A 19,452-nucleotide genomic window follows, 5' to 3' on the forward strand; every position below is an offset into this window, starting at 1 on the left:
ATGCTAACACAATGTATCAAATTAACATAACATTAGCTTCATATGCAAGCTGATTGAAACGCAAAGTAAACTAATCCATTTGCGTGAATAATTTAAGGTACTTAGCTTTTAATGTATTCACATTTCGGAGGAGGGTGCAAAATGTTTGCCACACAATTTGTGGCAAATTCAGTCAACTTTATCTCAAGGACTACATGTTACATGCTACGTTGATTTGGTTTCATTGCTCTTGTCTAAGTATTTAGTTTACTGCACATTAACTTCGGATGCAATCGAGATCCATTTATGCTGAATACATATAGCTCTAATTTTGAGAAGTATTTTAAATACATTTAATTAGCTGTTAGACTTTATTTTTACTTAAATATTGGAAGCTTCCCATTATTGTTACTCCTTTTATATCAAAACTTTCTAAAACTTTCTACTCGCATATAGAAATGAAGTTGATTGAGCTAGAAAAACTGGCAAAAGAAGCTTTCTTGAAAACTGTGTTCTCAAGTGCAAGTTTCCATATTATTTTTGTTGAGCTATATTTTGAGAACTTTTCAATCGAATTGTTTACGCCTTGCGAACTGAAAATATAGCAACTGTTTTCCCAGCTTTCCCTCGATTACGTATTCCAATTCGGAAATCCTTTTCATAATTGAATGACCACAAACCGGAATGATTTATGCTTGTTTGCATTTGCATATATGGAAATAAGTCCTGCCCTTTGTAGTTGTCTCCAAAAACGAAGTGAGAGTCATAGCAAAAGTAGTTTGCATGGAAATTGGCAATTTCTTTTGGTTCCCTTTAGAATGCATCCCTTTTCCTCTGGCGCTTCAATTAGTTTTATTAAAAATGCATATGAATCAGACAGAGAGACAGCCCCCGGATAAAATAATTCAATTCGAAATAAATTGCTCAAGTGTTGCTAGTTGCTGTGCTCTAATTGCTTTCTGGGCATTCAATCAAGTTTATTATGCGCTCAGCCATCAATAGTCAATTAGATAATTATAGGATTGCTGGGAAATCAATTTCGATCGCTGTAGGCGTGCTCCTGTTTGATTGCCTGCCTGATTGCCAGTTTGTCAGTCTATCATTCTGTCATTCTATCTGACATGCATGAAAGCCATTTTCCATCTGGCGAGGGTGTGCCTATAATTGCCAGTGCAATAATAACTAATCGCTGGCAATAACCATTAATTCATAGTTTTTAGATGGCAGATGGGAATCAGTACCATTTAATTTAACTTTTTGGTAATTAAGCAAAAGAATTATTGCAAAACTGTTTTCTCGCACTGAAAGCAGTATTTTGAAGGCCTTGCACTTTTTTGTGCAGTTTTGAAGAATTATTGATTTGAGGTTTTGGCAATTTTAAAGCAGTTTTCCTACAGTTTCCAGATAAACCAACAGATATCCTCGCCCATCAATCCTCGCCTTTCAACATTCTAGCTTTATTAGTTCATGCGAACGTATAGATAGCAATCGACCATATAATATGTATACTTTATAGGGTCGGTAACTCTTCGTTCTACCTGTAACACATTTTTCAGTCTATCTGGTATACCCAGCACGACTGGACCATAATTTGCTGTCATTTGGCTTCAACAAACAAGTGCAAACATATATGGGATCCAGTCGATAAGCTCGTTGTTCGATTAAAAGCGCCACGAGCTGCTCTGTCCCTGTTCATCACAGCGATGCCGCCCACTTGGGTCACCCGTCTCATTGGATGTCATTGAAAAATACTTAATTAAATTCATCAACGCTTGACATGGCGCGCCCTGCAGCAGCAGCAGCAGCAGCAGCAGGAGCAGGAGCAGGACATCCCGGAAGAAGCGGGAGGACGAAAATGATGGGGCTTGCTGGCAGCCAATTGGCAAAAGTGAGAAGTTCACTTCTCCGCCATTATGAGGGCCAATGGGGAGCGAAATGGGTGGCTCATTGGGATGGTTGCCAATCAGTGTGGTGCTCCATGTGCGCGCGGGGAGTGCTTAATTACATTTACACATGAAGGCCGTGTTTACAAGAGCGGCCAGTGAATGGATGCAGCGGAGGGAGATGATTGCCGGACGGTTATGGGGCTTGACAAGCTTGAATGCTTCCAGGATCGCACCTGCCTGTCCGCCATGGGGATTGCAGGCGGAAGCCACACCAATCGATTTGGCGGGGGATCTCCGACCTTCTTCGCTTAATGCTGCACATGAAAATTCCAGGTTGGGGCTCCAAAGGCGCATAGAAACGTGCCAAGTAATAGCGGGTATAAGAAACAAAATGGTCAACGTGGCGTATACGTATTAAATTCAATACAATTCAGCTGAATATTTCTGTGCTAAGCGGACAATTTCAGCAAAGACTTGTGTGTCAGTGCTTTCACCTAAAATCAAACTTGACAAGAACATTGCCTCTGCCTCGTTGCATAGTTGATGTACCCGACTCTTTCAATTACGCACCCTTCCCACATCGATTGCCTGGTATATTGAACAAACAATACTTTTGCAGCTCGTTTCGGGTTGCCTCTCATTATGCTCCGCTTTACATAATTACCTTCGACACATTGTTATGGTGCCTTCGCTCCATTACTCAGCTTTTCACCCTTGCTACACTGTCAGAAAATATGTGCAAATATCTTTAAACTAATTAATATGACAATTAATTTATGATATTTTTGAAGTCTCTATATTGAACTTTAATTTTAACCATGAACCTAAGTGAGTTGGTTGCTTCAAGATTTGATTCCCACTTCACTTACGTGTACAAAATCGCGGCTCGTCACTCCCATCGCCGCAGTCGTTCAGATTGTTGCAGTACTTGCTGAGTGGCACGCATCTTCCGTTGGAGCAGCTGAATTCGGCGAGGGAGCAGCCCGTCGCGGAGGAGCCGGGTGCCAGTTGCAGATTGGCGGGTTTGCCGGGTCCCAAGGAGCTGGAGCTGGATGGGAAGCCAGCTGCTCCGGATCCGGAACCGGGTGCTGCTCCTCCTCCGCCGGCGGCTGCTGCTGTGGCAGCCATGCCCAAACTGATTCCCAGGCAGAGGAGCAACGTCAGCGTCGCCGGAAGTGGATGTCGCCGCTGTTGATGTTGCAACTGGTGATGCTGCTGCTGCTGCTGCTGCTGTTGCGACTGACAATGTTCGCTGCAGCTGGAAGTCATTGTGTTTGTAGCTGGTGTGTTTGTTGCTTTAATTGCGCGACATTGTGTGGCATTTGTCGACACTTTCAGCAGCATTTTAGCCACATTTCTGTGTCGTTCAGTTGGCAGACATTTCTTGTGCCTCCTCAGCTTGCATCTTGTTTCTCTCAGTCTGCTGGTTGCTTTTGTTGTTGCTTTATGGCTTGGTGTTGTTGTTGTTGCTTTTGCTGGGGCAGTGTTTGTTGCGATTATTCGTTGTCTTAGTTTCTTTGGCCTTTTTCTGCTTTTGTATTTCTGGCGCCATTTCAATGTCATTACTGTTGTGTCTGAAAAAGATGCAAGAAATAAAAGATGTTCTTAGTATTCTATAGCCTTATGTTTTGTGATAAGAAAAACAGTTAATGGTCAAATATTTGTAAATTCTGGAATATAGATAATAATAATGAATTTTAAACTAATTCAATGCCTTATTCACAAATATGAAATGCACACCTTATTTGCACACAAATTAACAATTATGTGGCATGGTCTAATCGCTTTAGCACAGCATAATATTTAATTAAATTCTGCGCATAGAGTTCAACAATCAAGGGTCTTCAGTGAAATATTTTAAAATATTCAAATGCCTGCGGCAAACGAATTTCCACACGCCTCGCTGCCCGATTACACGCCAAATTTATGGGCAAATATTTATCGCTGCGCATACGAGAATATAATATATTTTATACCATATAGTAGTATATAGTAGTATTCGAACACTGGAATAAATTCGCGCGATGCGGCCCAGCCTTTGACCAGTGAAAACCATAAATACTTGCAGCGTAAACAATTTATCCTTATGTTTTTGGCTTTTTTGCACAGGCAACCCTTAATTTTTGGTTTTATTTTTCGGTTTCACTGCGACTTACTCGCGTTTTTCCACGCAGGGCCGAGGACGAATTTTCACGCGCGTTGCACATTATGGAAAGTTACGAGTAGTTTCCATGATTTTCCTTTTTCGTGTTGTTGCGCTCGCTGGGCGTGTAACGGTTTTATTTTGTCCTTGTTTCCCCGACTTTTCCACTATCCACTCTACACAATGAATATATGTATATGCAGGGCGGTCTGGCTGGTCCGCAAGTCGGTCGGAATTGATTAATGTGTTTTCAGTGCAACGTTGCTCCGGGCTTTTCTACGAAAAAGGGCTTTTCCTGGGGCTGTCGATTGCAGCTTGCCAGCTTGCCAGTGATAATGATGAGTAGAAAAACAACAGCGGCTCTGCTCTGTTTCGCCACCTCTGCCAATGATTTATGAATGTTGTTCGGGGGCCTTGCCACGCATGACCCCAAAACACTGCCCAAACAGCTAGTAAATGAGCACCACTACTGGGAAATTATAACATTCGGGCAGCGAGAGCGAAAATTGCAGAAGACCAGAAAAGTGGAAATGTAAATGGAAAAAATAAAAGTAGTTGCATAATTTAAATTAGATGCCCAGACATGGTGCAGACGAGGCACTGGCTGGGGTTCAATGGAGGTTTCTCTGGGGGAAATGAATTCCCGGGGACAGATTCAGTTCAGAAATTCAGTGGCGTCAGCAGACAGCAGATGACGCCGGCAACCAGACGGAAACTGATGCCCATGTTTTTCGCAGTCAGCTTGTTGCACCAGGGAACACAAAAACAGCAGCGGTTTATTTGGAATCGAGTGTTCTGGTTGCTTCCTGGGAGTTCTGGGGACCGTTTTTGGTGATCTCACCAACGAGCAAGTGCAGTTAAGTCAGTTTCAATAAACTTTTTCACAAATTGCCTTTGGGTGTGTTTTCATATCATAGGATTATTCCTAACATAAATTAGACGACTATGTGGTTCTAAACGAATAACTGATTCAATCATGTGCAAATGTTTTCGGAATATTTTTTAATCTGTTGAAAATGGTGTATTTTTAATGGAATGTGGCAATAGATGTCAATAGACAATAAGATTATTCCTAAGATAAATTAGACGGCTTATGTGGTTCTGAACGAATAACTGATTCAATCATGTGCAAATGTTTTCGGAATATTTTTTAATCTGTTGAAAATAGTGAAGTTTTAATGAAATGTCTTTACATATGCCAAATATGTACAATATGGCAACTGTATGCCAAAAAATCTGTGCCGACAAAATTGAAAATTCCCGCTGTCGACAGTCAACTCCTGTTTTTAATCTAATACGAGTATATGCAAATTTCATAGACCTGCATAAAAATTATTTAATATACTATATTAATATTATAGTTTGGTTTTAACTAAGTTGATGCATTTTTCATGAAAAAAGTTTACTACTAATATGGCTTTTGATAAATATATATATTACAAAGTAATAATAATAATAAATCCTAAGTATATAATGTAGCTTTAGAATATATAGAACACTTTCCGCTGAAACCAATAAGCCAGTGGCGACTGTAGCGAGGTCAGCAGGATGTTTTCAGCAATTTGATGGCCGAGGACCACTGCGCCACTCCTGCCAATCCTGTCCTGCAATTTGGCCATTACAATGTCTGGCGTCAGTGAATTTCGCCACAAAATGCAGTGCTAAAGTAATTCCCCCGGCAGGGTTTGGAAATCTGGACGTTGTCTAGTCGTGCATTAAATTGGTCATAAGTTTTAATGGGCCAGCTCTATCCGGCCAAATGCGTTGTCTTAAAGCAAAACATTTTCGCTTAGATGGCTTCCCCCTAAAAATGTCAAAGCTATTGGCTGCGATTCTTCACGAGCAGAGAGCGTAAACAGAAGCTGTTTTTTCCCCATTTTTATCCATCACATCACTGCAGTGGCTTATCAACCCAGATATAGCCATCCCCATATCTGTTTACGAGCCAGAAGATGGATATGGAGCCTGCTGCCGCTTTAATGGATCTCAAAGGGATGGCGTCGATATCAACTTTCGTCAAGCACTGGGCTCCCCTTTTAACCTACCCACCCACCGTGACTTTAGTAACCCCACGTTTTACGCCCTCCGCCTTCACATATGCAAAATAGTTGCACACAAAAAGTGTGGCAGGACTTGAGAATTCTTGCAACCAACGGCTGGTGTCAGTTGTCGTTACTGTTGCTGCTGTGTGTGTTGGCACTGTCGGTAGTCATCATCGTCTTTATCATCATTGCGCCGCCACTGGCTCCTTCGCTCCTTCGCTCATCCGCAGAAGCTCTCTGTGGCGAGTCGGAATGGAGCTTGACTTGTGGTACACAGAGAGAAACTAGAGAGACTTTTGCACCACTTTCAATGCCCATATCTCTTGGCATTGCCAATGTAACTTAGACAGTCTTGCATATAAGTAAGGAATACTTTTGAACAACTTCCAAAATATATGCTTACATTTTTAGTCGCTGTGCATGTCACTCACTTTTTGTTTTCTATGTTTCCTTTGATTTTCCCCCCTCACGAAGTTTTCCAAATGGCATTGCAATGACGCAGCGGAAAGGGAAGTGCAGATGCACACGCACTCAAATTGCATTTGTGTGCGTGTGGCTTTAAATTGTGTTGCATATGCGAGGGCGTTTTGGCCGCTGCAGCGCTGTGGTTCAATGCATTCAATAGCGCCCCAGACGCCTCATTAGCGCTGGGATTCGCAAGCCAAAATGCCAAATGATAATTGCAGCAATTTGGCCCCGAAAAATAAGGCGAGACAAATTGTATCGCGCAACTTGAAAAGTTGGTCGACGTAAATTGGAGAGTCGCTTTTTGGGTTGCGCCAAAGTTGGCAATGGGTCTAAATTGTAACGAGCTAAGCTCCAAAACTCAGACATACACGCACACAGACAAACTCCCAGCATTCCCAAGTTGCCCCTTTTTCCATGAAGTCAAATTTCTTTTCGGCACGTTGAGCTCAAGCCCACGTCATCAAAGTTTTCGCTGGCAATGTGTTCGCCATTACGACCGGAAATGCCACTCAGGATGTGTGTATGTTTCTGTATGTGTGTGCACACAGAAAGCGCGTCAAAGTTATTTAAACACCGAAGTGACTTTCATCATCTCAAGTTCCCTCGCAGAAAAAGACTCCCACATGCAGATACTCCCTGCCGCTGCTTTTCTTCTTTGGCAAAGGACTTTCACTAAGCCGCTTAGTGGCACGAATGCTGGAGATCTAGAATCCAGGATTCCGAATCCTGTCGAAGAGCCTCTGCTTGCGGGCGTGCTTGTTTACTTAACATGGCTAATGAAACTGGAGAGAGCTGGCAGCCTTGATTTCTTTTGGCAGAGTTGTTTGTTTTAAGTACAAAAATCCATTGGAACAGGGGACAGGATATGGTTGCTTAGTGCACTGAGCAAAGAAGATGAACTCATTGACACAAACACTGATTATAATAGCTTTAACAATATCTAACTCACCAAGAAAGTGGTTCTGTATACTATAATTTAAATACAGATTGTCTACACAAAATAATAAATAACAATTTTAGAAGATAAATACATAATCTAGATCCATATTTATAATCTATGATAGATTGACTATTCCTTATTTTATACTTTTTCCATTCCTACATTCTTGCCAAACATATAATGAACATTACACTGACCTTAGTCAGATTTACGCCCTTCAATTCCGCTTCATATTTAACTGCTCCATGAAGTCATAAAGCTGGCACATGAGCAAATTAAGCTTACTTATATGAACATTCGAGATGTCAGAATTTAATTACTCGCACAGCACGCAGCACTTGAAGCCTTCATGGTGGGATTTTCGGGAAAATTGATGGCATTTTCCTTACGGCTGTCACTCGGCAATAAAAACTGCGAGCATTCAAAATCGTTTCAGCCATCCGGGCCGAATGTTTTTGCATCGATTCGGTGGCATTCCATTGTTTAGCCTTTGATTGTCATTCACTCGACGCGGCGTTAAAGTGTATTTTAATTTGATTTCATTGTTCGCTGTCATTTGCCGTCATTTGATGGCCGGAATGAATATGAATTGAATAGCCGCGATGGAAGGGGTTGCGGGTGGTCCTTTTAGACTCTTTCGGCCCTCAATGACATTCGTTTCATTGCGTTTCAACAATTCGATTAGCACCGAATTTGGGAAAAGCTTGATGCCCCGACGTCCGCGCTTTCCAATGACACGGCTTTTAATTAGTTTTTAGTTTAGGGGCGGACTGCCATTCGATGTGGGATGGCTAATTAATATGACAGACGCAGGACAGGAAGCGGGAAATTTGATTTCAATGGAGGGTTTCCATGCGATTTTGGGCCTAAACCATTGGGCACTTAATGAGGGAGCATAGTCTCATGCTCCCAACTAATGGGTCACACAAGGAATGAATAATTAAAGGCACTCGAGGTTTGGTCGGCATTTACGAACGAAAAAAGGAAGCCATATTTTATGCGAACCCACACAAACACCGCATTCAATTCAATAATGCATGACCAATATGTTCAATAGTTCGTAGATCTGTGTACAAAAAATTCACAACCCATGCGTGTTCAAATAAAATCTTAATAAACGAAAAATACGAGCACTAGTCCGCTGGCTTTTTAATTAAAAATGTGGAGAGCGTACCGTGGGCTAGTTTAAATGCGGAATATCAGGCATCCGCGTGCTGTTCTACTCGAATGCATTGATTACTTTTGAATGATTTCCGATATGTATACAAGTATATATTCCAAGCAGAACGAGTAAATATTGGTGCAGCCCTCGGCAAATTTGGCAAACCTTTGATTGATATGCGCTTAAATCGATTGGAGTGCCAACAACGCTTGGCGGAGAATCTTGTGCATATGCCATTAATTTTAATGCCCAGCAATGCAGGCACACGGCTAAAGGACAGCCCTCGACATAACTGTCAGGCCTGTCATCGCTGCGTCCTGCGTCCTTCGTCCTCCTTCGGCAACCATCAACCATTCATCGTCGTCACATCTCCGCCTGATTCCGCTTCATGCCACCAAAGTTGTTGTTATTATTATTTCGCTTAGCAAATATTCAGAATGTGCGTTGATTCTTCTCCGGCGCATTGCATGAATTACTTTTGCCTTTGTTGGAACAAACACAATGCCTAAGCTGATGACGCGAGTCTGACGCTGATGCTGATGCTGATGCTGATGTGCGTGCCAAGGATTTGTAAGCTGTGAAGCATTCGAGGATGCGCGACCCACATGTATGAAATGCGCACGGAGAATAAATAAAACCAACTTCCAGTTCAAATTCGGTGTAATTCTATAAACATTCTTATATAGAAAATGGGATACATTTAAGAGTCTCCAAAGTTGTTTGTTTAATGAATGCTAGATATAACTCAATGAGTAACTAAGTTATTCTAAAGATTTATGCCTAAAATACTTGGAAACAATAAATTTGTAATAAGAACAACCTTATTCACTCAAATGTAATATTTTAATATTACTTAATTAATAAATTCATATTCGGTGCAATTCTATAAACATTCTTATAAAGGAAATGGGATACATTTAAGAGCCCCTAAAGTTGTTTGTTTAATGAATGCTAGAAATTACTCAATGAGTAACTAAGTTATTCTAAAGATTTATGCCTAAAATACTTGAAAACAATAAATTTGTAATAAGAACAACCTTATTCCATCAAATGTAATATTTTAATATTAACTAATTAATAAAATTATACGCATTTAAGCCCAGCTCTTTATAGAGCTTAAAACCGATGCTAAAGCGCCTATTTTTTTGCAGTGCATTCGCAAGACATTAAAGACAAGGCCTAGCAAATGGCGATGGTGGCTGCAAGAATTCTCCCAATGCTAAGTATTCAAATCATGGAGACCGGGGCGTTGTCGTATTTTGTATCTCGTAGCTGCTGAACATTCTTCACAATGTCTGCTCGCATCTGCCGTTGCTGGGAAATGGGAAGGAAAAGATTTTCCCAACCGCTTGGCAATGGGGCACACTTCCTCGCGAGTTTGAGTGCGTGGTGCGACATAATGTAACGCCTCGTTTTGTTTAAAGGAAAATTGTTTTTCCACCCAGTAATTTGTTTTCCATTCAAATTTACATCAGAAAAATGCTTCAATTTTTGACAGGGAGAAGGTGCTGATTTAAGGGGCTCAGGTTTTTATGTAATTTGATTTAAGTGCTGAAAATCAATGCCGGAAAGAAGCCGCTCAGCGTTAGCCACTTTTCGCCAAAAGGCAGATGAATGGCGCACCCACAGGGCCGCTTTTTTTGTGGCTGGCGTTCAGAATTTTGCAACAAATGGCGAAGAGAAATCGAAGTAGAAATTGACGGAAGAATAAAAAATCAAATTTCAAGTGCTAGTCGAGAGCTATTTGCATAATGCGACTGCTGCATGAATAAACCATGTCGAACCAGGCTCTCCCAATTCGCGGGGTTTCCACTTTTCGCACATTTCCCACATTTTCCGAAAGTCCCCTTTCATTTCCACTGTCTGTGGAGTAAAACGTTTAAATCAAATCAGGCAAGGAATGTTTTTTATCCCAGCGAAAGCTGCAGACAGCAGAGGTTATGATGATGCCCACATATACACATACAGATATCCTTAAGCTCATACGGAGAGAAAAGGACCCTGGGGTTCGTGGGGATGAATTCATTTTAAGGGTTTTAAAAATAAGAAAGCATTTTACTGAACCGCTCTACCAAAACAAGGCAAGTAATGTATCTTAATGGACTTTAAATATTTTGAGTCATGTATTCTATACGATATCTGTTAAGTTCGGGCCATTTTCTCTGTGTATGCGATAAGGCCCTAACGCTTGATTGAGCATTTTTCACACAGAGCAGCTGCAAAGTACCTTTCCGTATCCCCGAAACCTGGTTCGCCCGCCTTCCTTAAGGACAATTTATGTGGCTTTAAGGACAAAAGCGTCTGCCGATGGGCCTTTGCCCTCATAAGTATGCCATGAAAAATGTATGGCGGCGTGCATAAAAAAGTGTGCATAAAGGAAAACCCTTTGGAAAACTACACACACCACTGACAATGAATATCAAATGTCAATGACAGCCGCAGCGTGGAAACTATTCCGCAGGACGACCAGCACCCAGGCCAAATATGAAATAAATCACTGGACGGGTTATTGACACGTAAGCAAATATTTGCAGCCACCAAGGAAATGTCAACTTGTTCCTATCGACCGAGTTTCCACCACCACCTCTCCGCGGCTTTCCACCTTTCCAGCTGGCAAACACGTCGGCATGCAAAGCAGTGGGAAAACTCCGAAGAACTTTCCCCCGGAAAACTGGCAGCCGCCGCCTGCTCGTCAAAACTGCGCTAGCATGTCGACAGCAAAGTCCACTTAATCCAAATTCTGTAAAAATTGTCAGCGCCGGGAAATGGGGAGCTGCTTTTCCTTCAACGACGTTGACTTTCCCGGCGATAAGGACGGCAATGTCAACCAGCTGACGTGTGTGTGTGAGGACATTTTAGTGGGCGAGTGTGTGTGTGTGCTGTTTGCTTGGCATGCCATGTCATCAATTTCGTCTTGAATTTGTTTACCCGTTTGGCCTGGTGACTGTCATTCCTGCGGAGTGCTGGGAAGGCGGAGATGAGGTGGATATTTGCCGTAATTTGAGGCCGAAGCGTTTACGGCTTAGCTTTAAGCTTTAATTAGGATGTTACAAGATGTAAAGGAAAGGATATTTTCGAACAAATTAAACTGGAACACAAGTATTGTTTGCCTTAATTAATATTTAAACGCAACTATTTATTATAGAATATAATAATATAATGCTAAATAGCTGAGTCCAAAGCATTACCGAAAAATTCTGCATACTGCAAAACTCATTAAATGCATTGGCTTTCCTTTTGTAACTATTTCCTAAAGCAGCATCGTCGTTTTCGCCTTAAAAGAAATCTTCCGCTATTTAGTTATTCATCGACAAGGTTTCCCTCACATTTTCTTTGATTAAGTTATATGAAAGAAGTTTCTAACTAACTCCCTTCAAAAGACACTGTATTTTCCGCTGCATAACTAATGGCCAAAGGACGGGAAACATTATTCAGGATAACGAGTGAGCGACGGCACAGTTCAACAACTTAATCAGGTTTCGGTTATTTTGGCGATGGCTGCATCCTCCTGTGAGCACACGCATTTTTCTCCCTGGTGAAATGTTCACTGCATGTCCTTAGAGAGCCACACAGGTTGCCACTTCGTCATCCAGGATCCTTCAACTCATCGCATCTCACGTCGGCCCCCGCATTCCGCAGTTAAGTGATTGGTGAAATGTATTTGCATAATTTTTACAGATTTCTCAATGGCTGTCATGCATAATGCTCGGCAAAGGAGCTGCCGAGCAGCAGCTGCAATGATAGCCCAGGTCCTGGAGCCAGAGATCCTTGGCTAGCCACCTAAGCCACCAGCCGCTCCCCCTTTCACGAGCTGGCAAACATGCCAGTTAAGCTCCTCCTTTGCTCCTTTGCCTATGGTGATGGAAGTTTTTTGCATATGCGAATATTTTATGCAGATTTATGTCAACTTTTTCGGGCCACGTGTCCTGCATCCCGGCCACGTGCATTTATTGAATTAGTCTGTGTGTCGGTGAGCCGCCTGCCAGCCAGCGTTGTAAACTGCCCTAAAATGCTGTAAATTTTTCGGGCATCAGCTTGTTCTGACACCGGCAAATTCGGAGGGCCGCCGCGCAGGGGGTAGAGGTAGAAATAAGTACAGAACACGGGCCCAACTGTCAGGCAAACAACGAAAAGTTGTTTGTGCCCTACTCAGAAAGGGGCTCCTGGCCACCCATCTACCATCTACCATTTGCCATTGCCCACCCAACCCACACCCACCCACACACGCATGCAGGACAACAAACATTCTCATTTGTTGTTGTCGATGTCGCCTGTCGCTGAAGCCTGTTTCCTGTCGCGTTGCGACCCACTCCCCACTCCACCACTCCCCAACTCCAGCGCTCCTCTCCTGTGACCAACCACTGCCCATTTTCCCCGTATTTTCCTTGCACACCCTGTAATTGTGCGGTGGCGAAGGCATATTCGGGTTCTAGTGAGGAGTGTTGAAGAAGAAAAATCTATGCAAATACCGCTTAATTTTTGTCAAGGTGAATAATTAATTAATAATTATAATTCTTTGTTGTCTAAAATCACTTAGTGACCGAAACATGTCAACCAATATACAATATGTATTACAGGGTATTGCGTATATTGTTGCCTGCAGCAGAGGGTATTCCTCAGAGGAGGAGCTCGCATTATTTTCTGTTTTCCTTTTTTTTAATAGAAAGAGAAAACTTATCTCCAACTTTATGATGATTTGCACAAAGAGACAACCGAGAAGAAGGGCAGGAAAAAAGACTTCAAGTTGGAGCTTGAGATTGAGAATGAGAACGAGAATGAGAATGAGAATGAGATTCGGGACGGGAGCAAGTTTTCCTTCTTCAAGTTGTCGCTGCGACTTCTTGTTTGTGTTGTGCGCAGCTTTTCCATTTTCATTTCCTTTATGCCGTGTGTGCGAGTTTCCCCCGTCAAGTTGGCCGAAGACTGAAGTGGGACAACACTTAATTTTGTGTAAGTACTCACTCAGCTCATTAACTGAGCCAGAAAAGGAAACTGGGCCTCGTCTCGCACCGGAAAATGCAAATACCGAAATTCAAAAGCCCTGGCCCCAGAAACGCAGGGGAAATTAAATTTAAGCACCGAAATGGACGAGTGGAAAGAGGCTTCCGGAAAAGCATGAGCAGAATGGCTAAAGCAATTTACCAATGGCTGTGCGGCATCTTCTTTGGGCCAAGTGGTAAACTGGGTAATGCGATTTACAGGACGCCGGAGAAAAGAGGAAGGTGGAAGGTGGAAGGCGGAAGGGTAACATTCCGTTTAGTTAGCGCCAAGTAGAGCCATCAATCAGGAAAACACACTCACGCACGCTCGCACGCATGCAATCATTGTGAATTAAAGCGGGGTGGGGGGATTTTCCGGCGCTTTCCCGGGACTTTCCAGATGCGATCGTTGACCATAACTCAGCTTGACGCTCCCTGGCAGTTTGTGGTCAACAGCAAAGCCAAAACTGCAGTTTCTGCCGCTTGAGTTATGGCCATAAAATGGCATTCAAAATTGCGGAAATGCCAAACCATGAATTTCTTTGGAGCAACTGAATGGAAATTTTTTGGCAGAAAATTGCAGTTTCTCAACAATGAAATGGTCCTGCCATTGATATTGAAGATATCACTAAATTTCACTCTTTTTAGATTAATGGTGTGTGCTACTTGAATGGAAGTGAAGTGTCGCATTGAAAGTTTTAAATTAGTTTTGAGGTCAAGAAGCCGTTATAAAGACACATTCGCAATTGTTGTAAGGACATGCAATAAATTTATTGGTGACAGCTAAAACAATTGAGAAAAGTTTTATGGTGCATATATACAATTTTCTTATTAAATGACCCCTAAGTCTAAAGTCTTGCTAACAAATCACTCTGAGAAGCAAACTATTTAGTTTAGCAAGGCCGACTGATTAAAATGAAGAAGATAGTTATGAAAATGTAGTGCGAAAAATAAAAATTTAAAAACTAACACAATGGATTTTATGAACTACTAAGTAGAAAACACTTTAGAAGATATTAAATATAATGTCACAGTTGAACCTCACATCCGTAAGACAGAAATGTGTCAAATAAGATGCCAAGTAAATTCACTTTGCCCCGGAGTAGCAAACAATTTCCGGAACTCGTTCTGCCAAATAAACGAGACATGTCAGCTAAATAAATCCCAAAGAGATTTTCCTCGACATCACCTGTGAAACTTCCCACGCAGGATGTCTTTTCCGATTTCAGGTAAACTGCATCTTGCGAATTTTCCATCAGGAATTTCAGTACAACTGTTCTAAGCGCTATAAACCCTGAAATGTCGTCTAGAATAAATATTTTTTCCCAATATTGATGCAGAAATAAGTAATTGCTTCGCAGATATGGAAATGCAATTTGAAAACAGGAAGGGAAGCTATCTTCGGCAAGTCTATTCATTTTCCCCTTGCAGTAATTACACTTTTAAAAAACGTTGGTATAAACACTTTATGGCCGAAAACAACGAATTTATGGCAGTTATGTGCATCCGACTTCCATAAAATTAATACCAAATTAATGCAGGGAGCAGATTTTTTTTATTTGAAAGCAAATTCGATGGCATTAATGACGTAATAATACCCAAATCTTTGCGAATGGTCTTCCACAATGTCGATGGGCAGAGGTATAACTCCTGCGCACGGTAACGAATCGTAGTGTTTGGGTTTGCTGTTACACTGGCCTCAACTGCCGTAATATTTTCCAAATATTGAAAAGAGTCCAAAAGAGTGAATTGGCTGCGAAACTTATCGGTCTGAATTGATGGCCGATTATGAGCACCATAAAACGGGCGAGGCAAACGATGCACTTTCGCAAACGACCTCTGATTTTCGAAATAAAATTCAACGATTTGGTATCGCTGCTCTGCTGTTAACCTATTCATCATGAATTGCCCAATCAAAGTGCACATAAAGCACTCGACAGATGTCAGCTGACATCAAAGATGGCCAAACTTAAACCTATTAAAAGAAAACCTCCTAGAGAACGAGTATATCATCGAAAAAAGTGTGTGTATCGAATTAGAATAGATGATTGAAAACAACATCCCATTAATAAGCTTGTCTTTTGCGATTGTTTCTATGGCAGCTATACTATGCATGAAATATGAGCGGAATTTGTATATATTAGTCATATTATATATGAATATATTATAATATATTCATGCAGATTGCTTTAAAACTGAGGGTATAGTTCGCGTCGAAACGGAAGGACGGTCTTGGCTTTATCGACTATATACAATTTTTATATACTCGTACTTTATTTGGTCGCGGGTGTTATTTGCTATGCAAACTTCTGACTGAATTATAGTAACAATAACCCAAAAAAAAAAAAAAATATAATATATTAAATATAATAATAATATATATGTAAAATAAAAATTATCCAATTCAATTTGTACTCCTTATGTGATTTAATATTTGAGTTAAAAATTGGCAAACATACTGAAAGGTTCGTCCGGTTTTAAACACCGTTTGGCGCATTAGCATGAGAGTAAGATAAAACCACTTCAAGTAATTACAATGCACAGGAGGGCAGCACAAATTACAATATGGGAAGCCATCCGAAACGCAAAAACAAAAAGAGAGCATTACAATATGAAAATACATGTAGATGCGCCGACCGCAAAGCACACATAAATATGTATAAACAAACAAAACCACAATGGCAAAACAACATTTCACTTAAATTAGAAGCGAAAATGGCGGAAAATAATTCAGAGGAAGTCCCCGTCTGGAAGGCACAGCCACACGATTTTATTTCAGACAATAATATCTGTGTCAGCCACAACAAAGCAACAACAACAACAACAACGACAACAGAAACGGCAACAACAATGGCTGAAGAGGGGCATGCCCCGTGTCACGCCCCCTCAACTCGCAACCCACTTCAACCTGGTGGCCAGGTAAATGGCGGCTAAGCACCAGGAACTCGAAAACTTAAATCTCCGTGTAATATTTTTCCATAAAACCAAGCGAGGAGTTGGGAGCTCTGGCCACATATTTAATGCTGCAAGTTGAACTGCCAAGTGGGCCAGGCCAGCAGGTGCTGATAGGACTCATTCGAGTTGCAGCAAAAGTTCCATGGAGCTGGAGCTGGAGCTGGAGCTGGAGGAGCCACTGGAGTAACTGGAGCATGCAAAGCACATCCGAGTGGATGCAATGGGCCTCCGGAGAGCGAACGGAGTGGCTATTGCTCTGCTGCGACAGGTTTAAAGAGGTCAGCCTGCTGAACGGGCTGAACAATGCTCAAAACGGACCCAACTGGGCATTCGGCTGCTGGCCAGGAAGCGATGGAACGGGAGTCACCAGCAAAAGTTTCCCATTCAACCAATTAGCCAGAGATTATTTCATCGATTTTTGCTAACTCCCTTTGGCAAACGGAATTGTCAGCGAGCGCAAAGGATGCAAACTAAAAGGCACAGGGAAAAATTTAAGGTCTTTACTGCCAATAATATAGTTGGTACAAAAAAATTGTAATAATATATTAAGTATTTAAATCATTTATTGGCAGTTTCAGGTACTAGGCTCAACAAAATGTATCTTTAATATGTATCTGAACCACACGTTTGGAGCAAAAGTAAAGTTATACTAAATATCTATCTATCTATCTTTTTAATTTTCCAAAATGCGCATTTTTAAAGTATTTAACATTTTTAGTTGTTTCGTTTTATTTCTGCAGCTGACCAGTTGAGGTAGTATTTTATTTTTTACTGTGCAAGGACAGGACAAAAGCACTTTTGCGTGCGCCCAAGACAAAGACAAGCCCACGCAGCGGGTGATTCCGAATCCCCCAGCCAGCTGGAAGCCGCCCGCTGCTCCGACTGGCTTTTGTGCGGTCCAGGATCCCAGCACTGCATGTGTGATAAAAAAGGATAAGAGGGAACTTTAGCACGCCCACCCCAACGCCCCCGAAAACTCCACAAACACCCCGACACCCCGACACCCCAGCACCAGGACGCCATCCGCTGCCAAAGCCAAGACAATATGCTCAGGGCTCCATGGATAACTTCGTGGTTTGACAAAGCGACGACGACGGCGTTGGCGTTGGCGTTGGCGTCAGCATTGCATGAAAAATGGCACTTGATAAGGTGCCCGGGGGTGTGGCGGCAGGATGCAGGACGCAGGACGCAGGACGGCGGAGTCATCCTGTCGAGCAGGAAGTGTGAAGCGGCGTGCATAACAAAATGGAGCAGCAGCAGCCTGCAAGTCTAGCTGGGTGTGTGCATGTTGGCGTGGGCTGCTGTTTTGGGAGCACCAGCGAAGTTGCATTTTGCCCCGCGGGCCGCCATTTGTCTCTCCACGAGCTGCTCCAACCCCCTTTTTTCCCACTGAGTAAAGAGCAAAAGGCGCGTAAGGATCCGCTGCCGAGGACGTCCCACTTCCACCCACTCCTGTGGCTTATGGCCGTAAGTAAGTGGCTCTTGGTTAGTTCGTTTGCGTTGCCACTTCCGCATCACGAGCGCCGCTGTTGTGGCTCTTATTCCAGTGGGTCCTGGCCAGGACCGTCTTGTCCCAATTTGGCCACCAGCTCGGTTTCCCAATTGGCTCAGCCAGCGCTCAGGAGCATGATGACCCCCGGAAATCGCTGTAATCAACCTAATGGATAATAACCAGCGGAAGTCATAATTGAGCAGCTGCAAATGCAACTGCCACCCATTACTGTCAACGAAAGTTGACGGAACGCATCTGGAGCAGAGAGAAGAGGTCCTTGCAGCGCAGCTCTTCTTAATTGCCATCAATCTGCAAATGGCATGTGCCTCTTGGTCTTTCAGAAAGGATTTCGGTTTGTGTTGTGAATTATTAATCGCTTACCCAAGGTAGAGTTGCAGTCAAAGCGAGAAAACTGCAGTCATCATTGTGACATGGATTACTTTTCTGTTTGTTTGAGAAGTTGTGAGAAGCCCATGCCTTAAAGCAGCTTAAGCTTTCCTTACATCTCCATTATCGTGTATTTTAAGGCATTTTCGAGAAGCTGAAGCTCAGAATCTGTGCACGACCTTCGGGTGGCAAAGTGGCAGGCAATTTGCAACACAATGTCACCATGAGGGCGCCTCGCAGGATGCGCAATGTGTGGGATGGCCTAATCAAGGACAGCTCGCTGAAGGAGCCATCTGCCGCTGGGTGCACCGTGACTGCACTGCCAATTGCAGCAAATCAGCGCGGAATTATCTCATCGATGGGCGAAGCCAGGACGAAGGCAGGACGAATCGGACGACAAGATGGCTATAGCATGCTTTTCTGGGCCCGCAGCTGCGCACGCTGCAAATTAACTTAATGTTGTATTTCCCTGGGGGCGAGCAGCTGGAGGAGCGGAACGCATCCTGGTAAGTTTGCCTGTCTGCTTCCGCTTGGCAAAAGTGTCCTTGAGTGCTGCTAATGCCGCACTGCAATGGCGGGGGAAACGGAAACTGCCGACGAGACAAGTCGCACATACACTTAACGAACGGGCTAATGGCTGACTCCTTGCCTCTTGGCACTTGGCAACTTTTTGCCAGTTAAGTTTTTAATAAAATAAGAGATTCCTCATTTCCCCCAAGCTTCTGCCAGCCCCTCTTCCCCGGCGGCGCTTCGAGTGGCTGCACTTCATCTAGCCATAGATAACTTGCCGCACGAAAACATCAACAGCAATTGAAGCTCCCCCTTCCGCTCGCCAGCGAGCGGATATTATAAATTTTCAATTTCATATCCTTGCTCCTGACTTGCTGGCTTTCAGCCTTTCAGCCTTTTAGTCGGCATCTTGGGCTCTTGGTTCTTTGGTATTTTTGCAGCGCTCTAATGAGTTTTCCCTTATGCCGAAGCGCTTAAAATGAAAATATGTTTGCTTTGTGGTCCTGCAT

At 42.7% G+C, this 19,452-nt stretch overlaps 1 protein-coding gene across 2 annotated transcripts in view; it reads right to left on the reverse strand.

The window, feature by feature from the left end:
- LOC6546158 overlaps nt 1-19,452 on the reverse strand; it is a 42,292-nt gene that overhangs the window by 12,397 nt on the left and 10,443 nt on the right. For both annotated transcript variants that reach the window (XM_026976753.1, XM_001973516.3), the window contains one exon: nt 2,735-3,439. In XM_026976753.1, coding sequence (XP_026832554.1) covers nt 2,735-3,439 — 705 coding nt within the window. The remainder of the gene's footprint in view (nt 1-2,734; nt 3,440-19,452) is intronic.

This window comes from Drosophila erecta, unplaced genomic scaffold (genome assembly GCF_003286155.1).
Source record: "Drosophila erecta strain 14021-0224.00,06,07 unplaced genomic scaffold, DereRS2 tig00000021-arrow-pilon, whole genome shotgun sequence".
Taxonomy (NCBI): Eukaryota; Metazoa; Arthropoda; class Insecta; order Diptera; family Drosophilidae; genus Drosophila; species Drosophila erecta.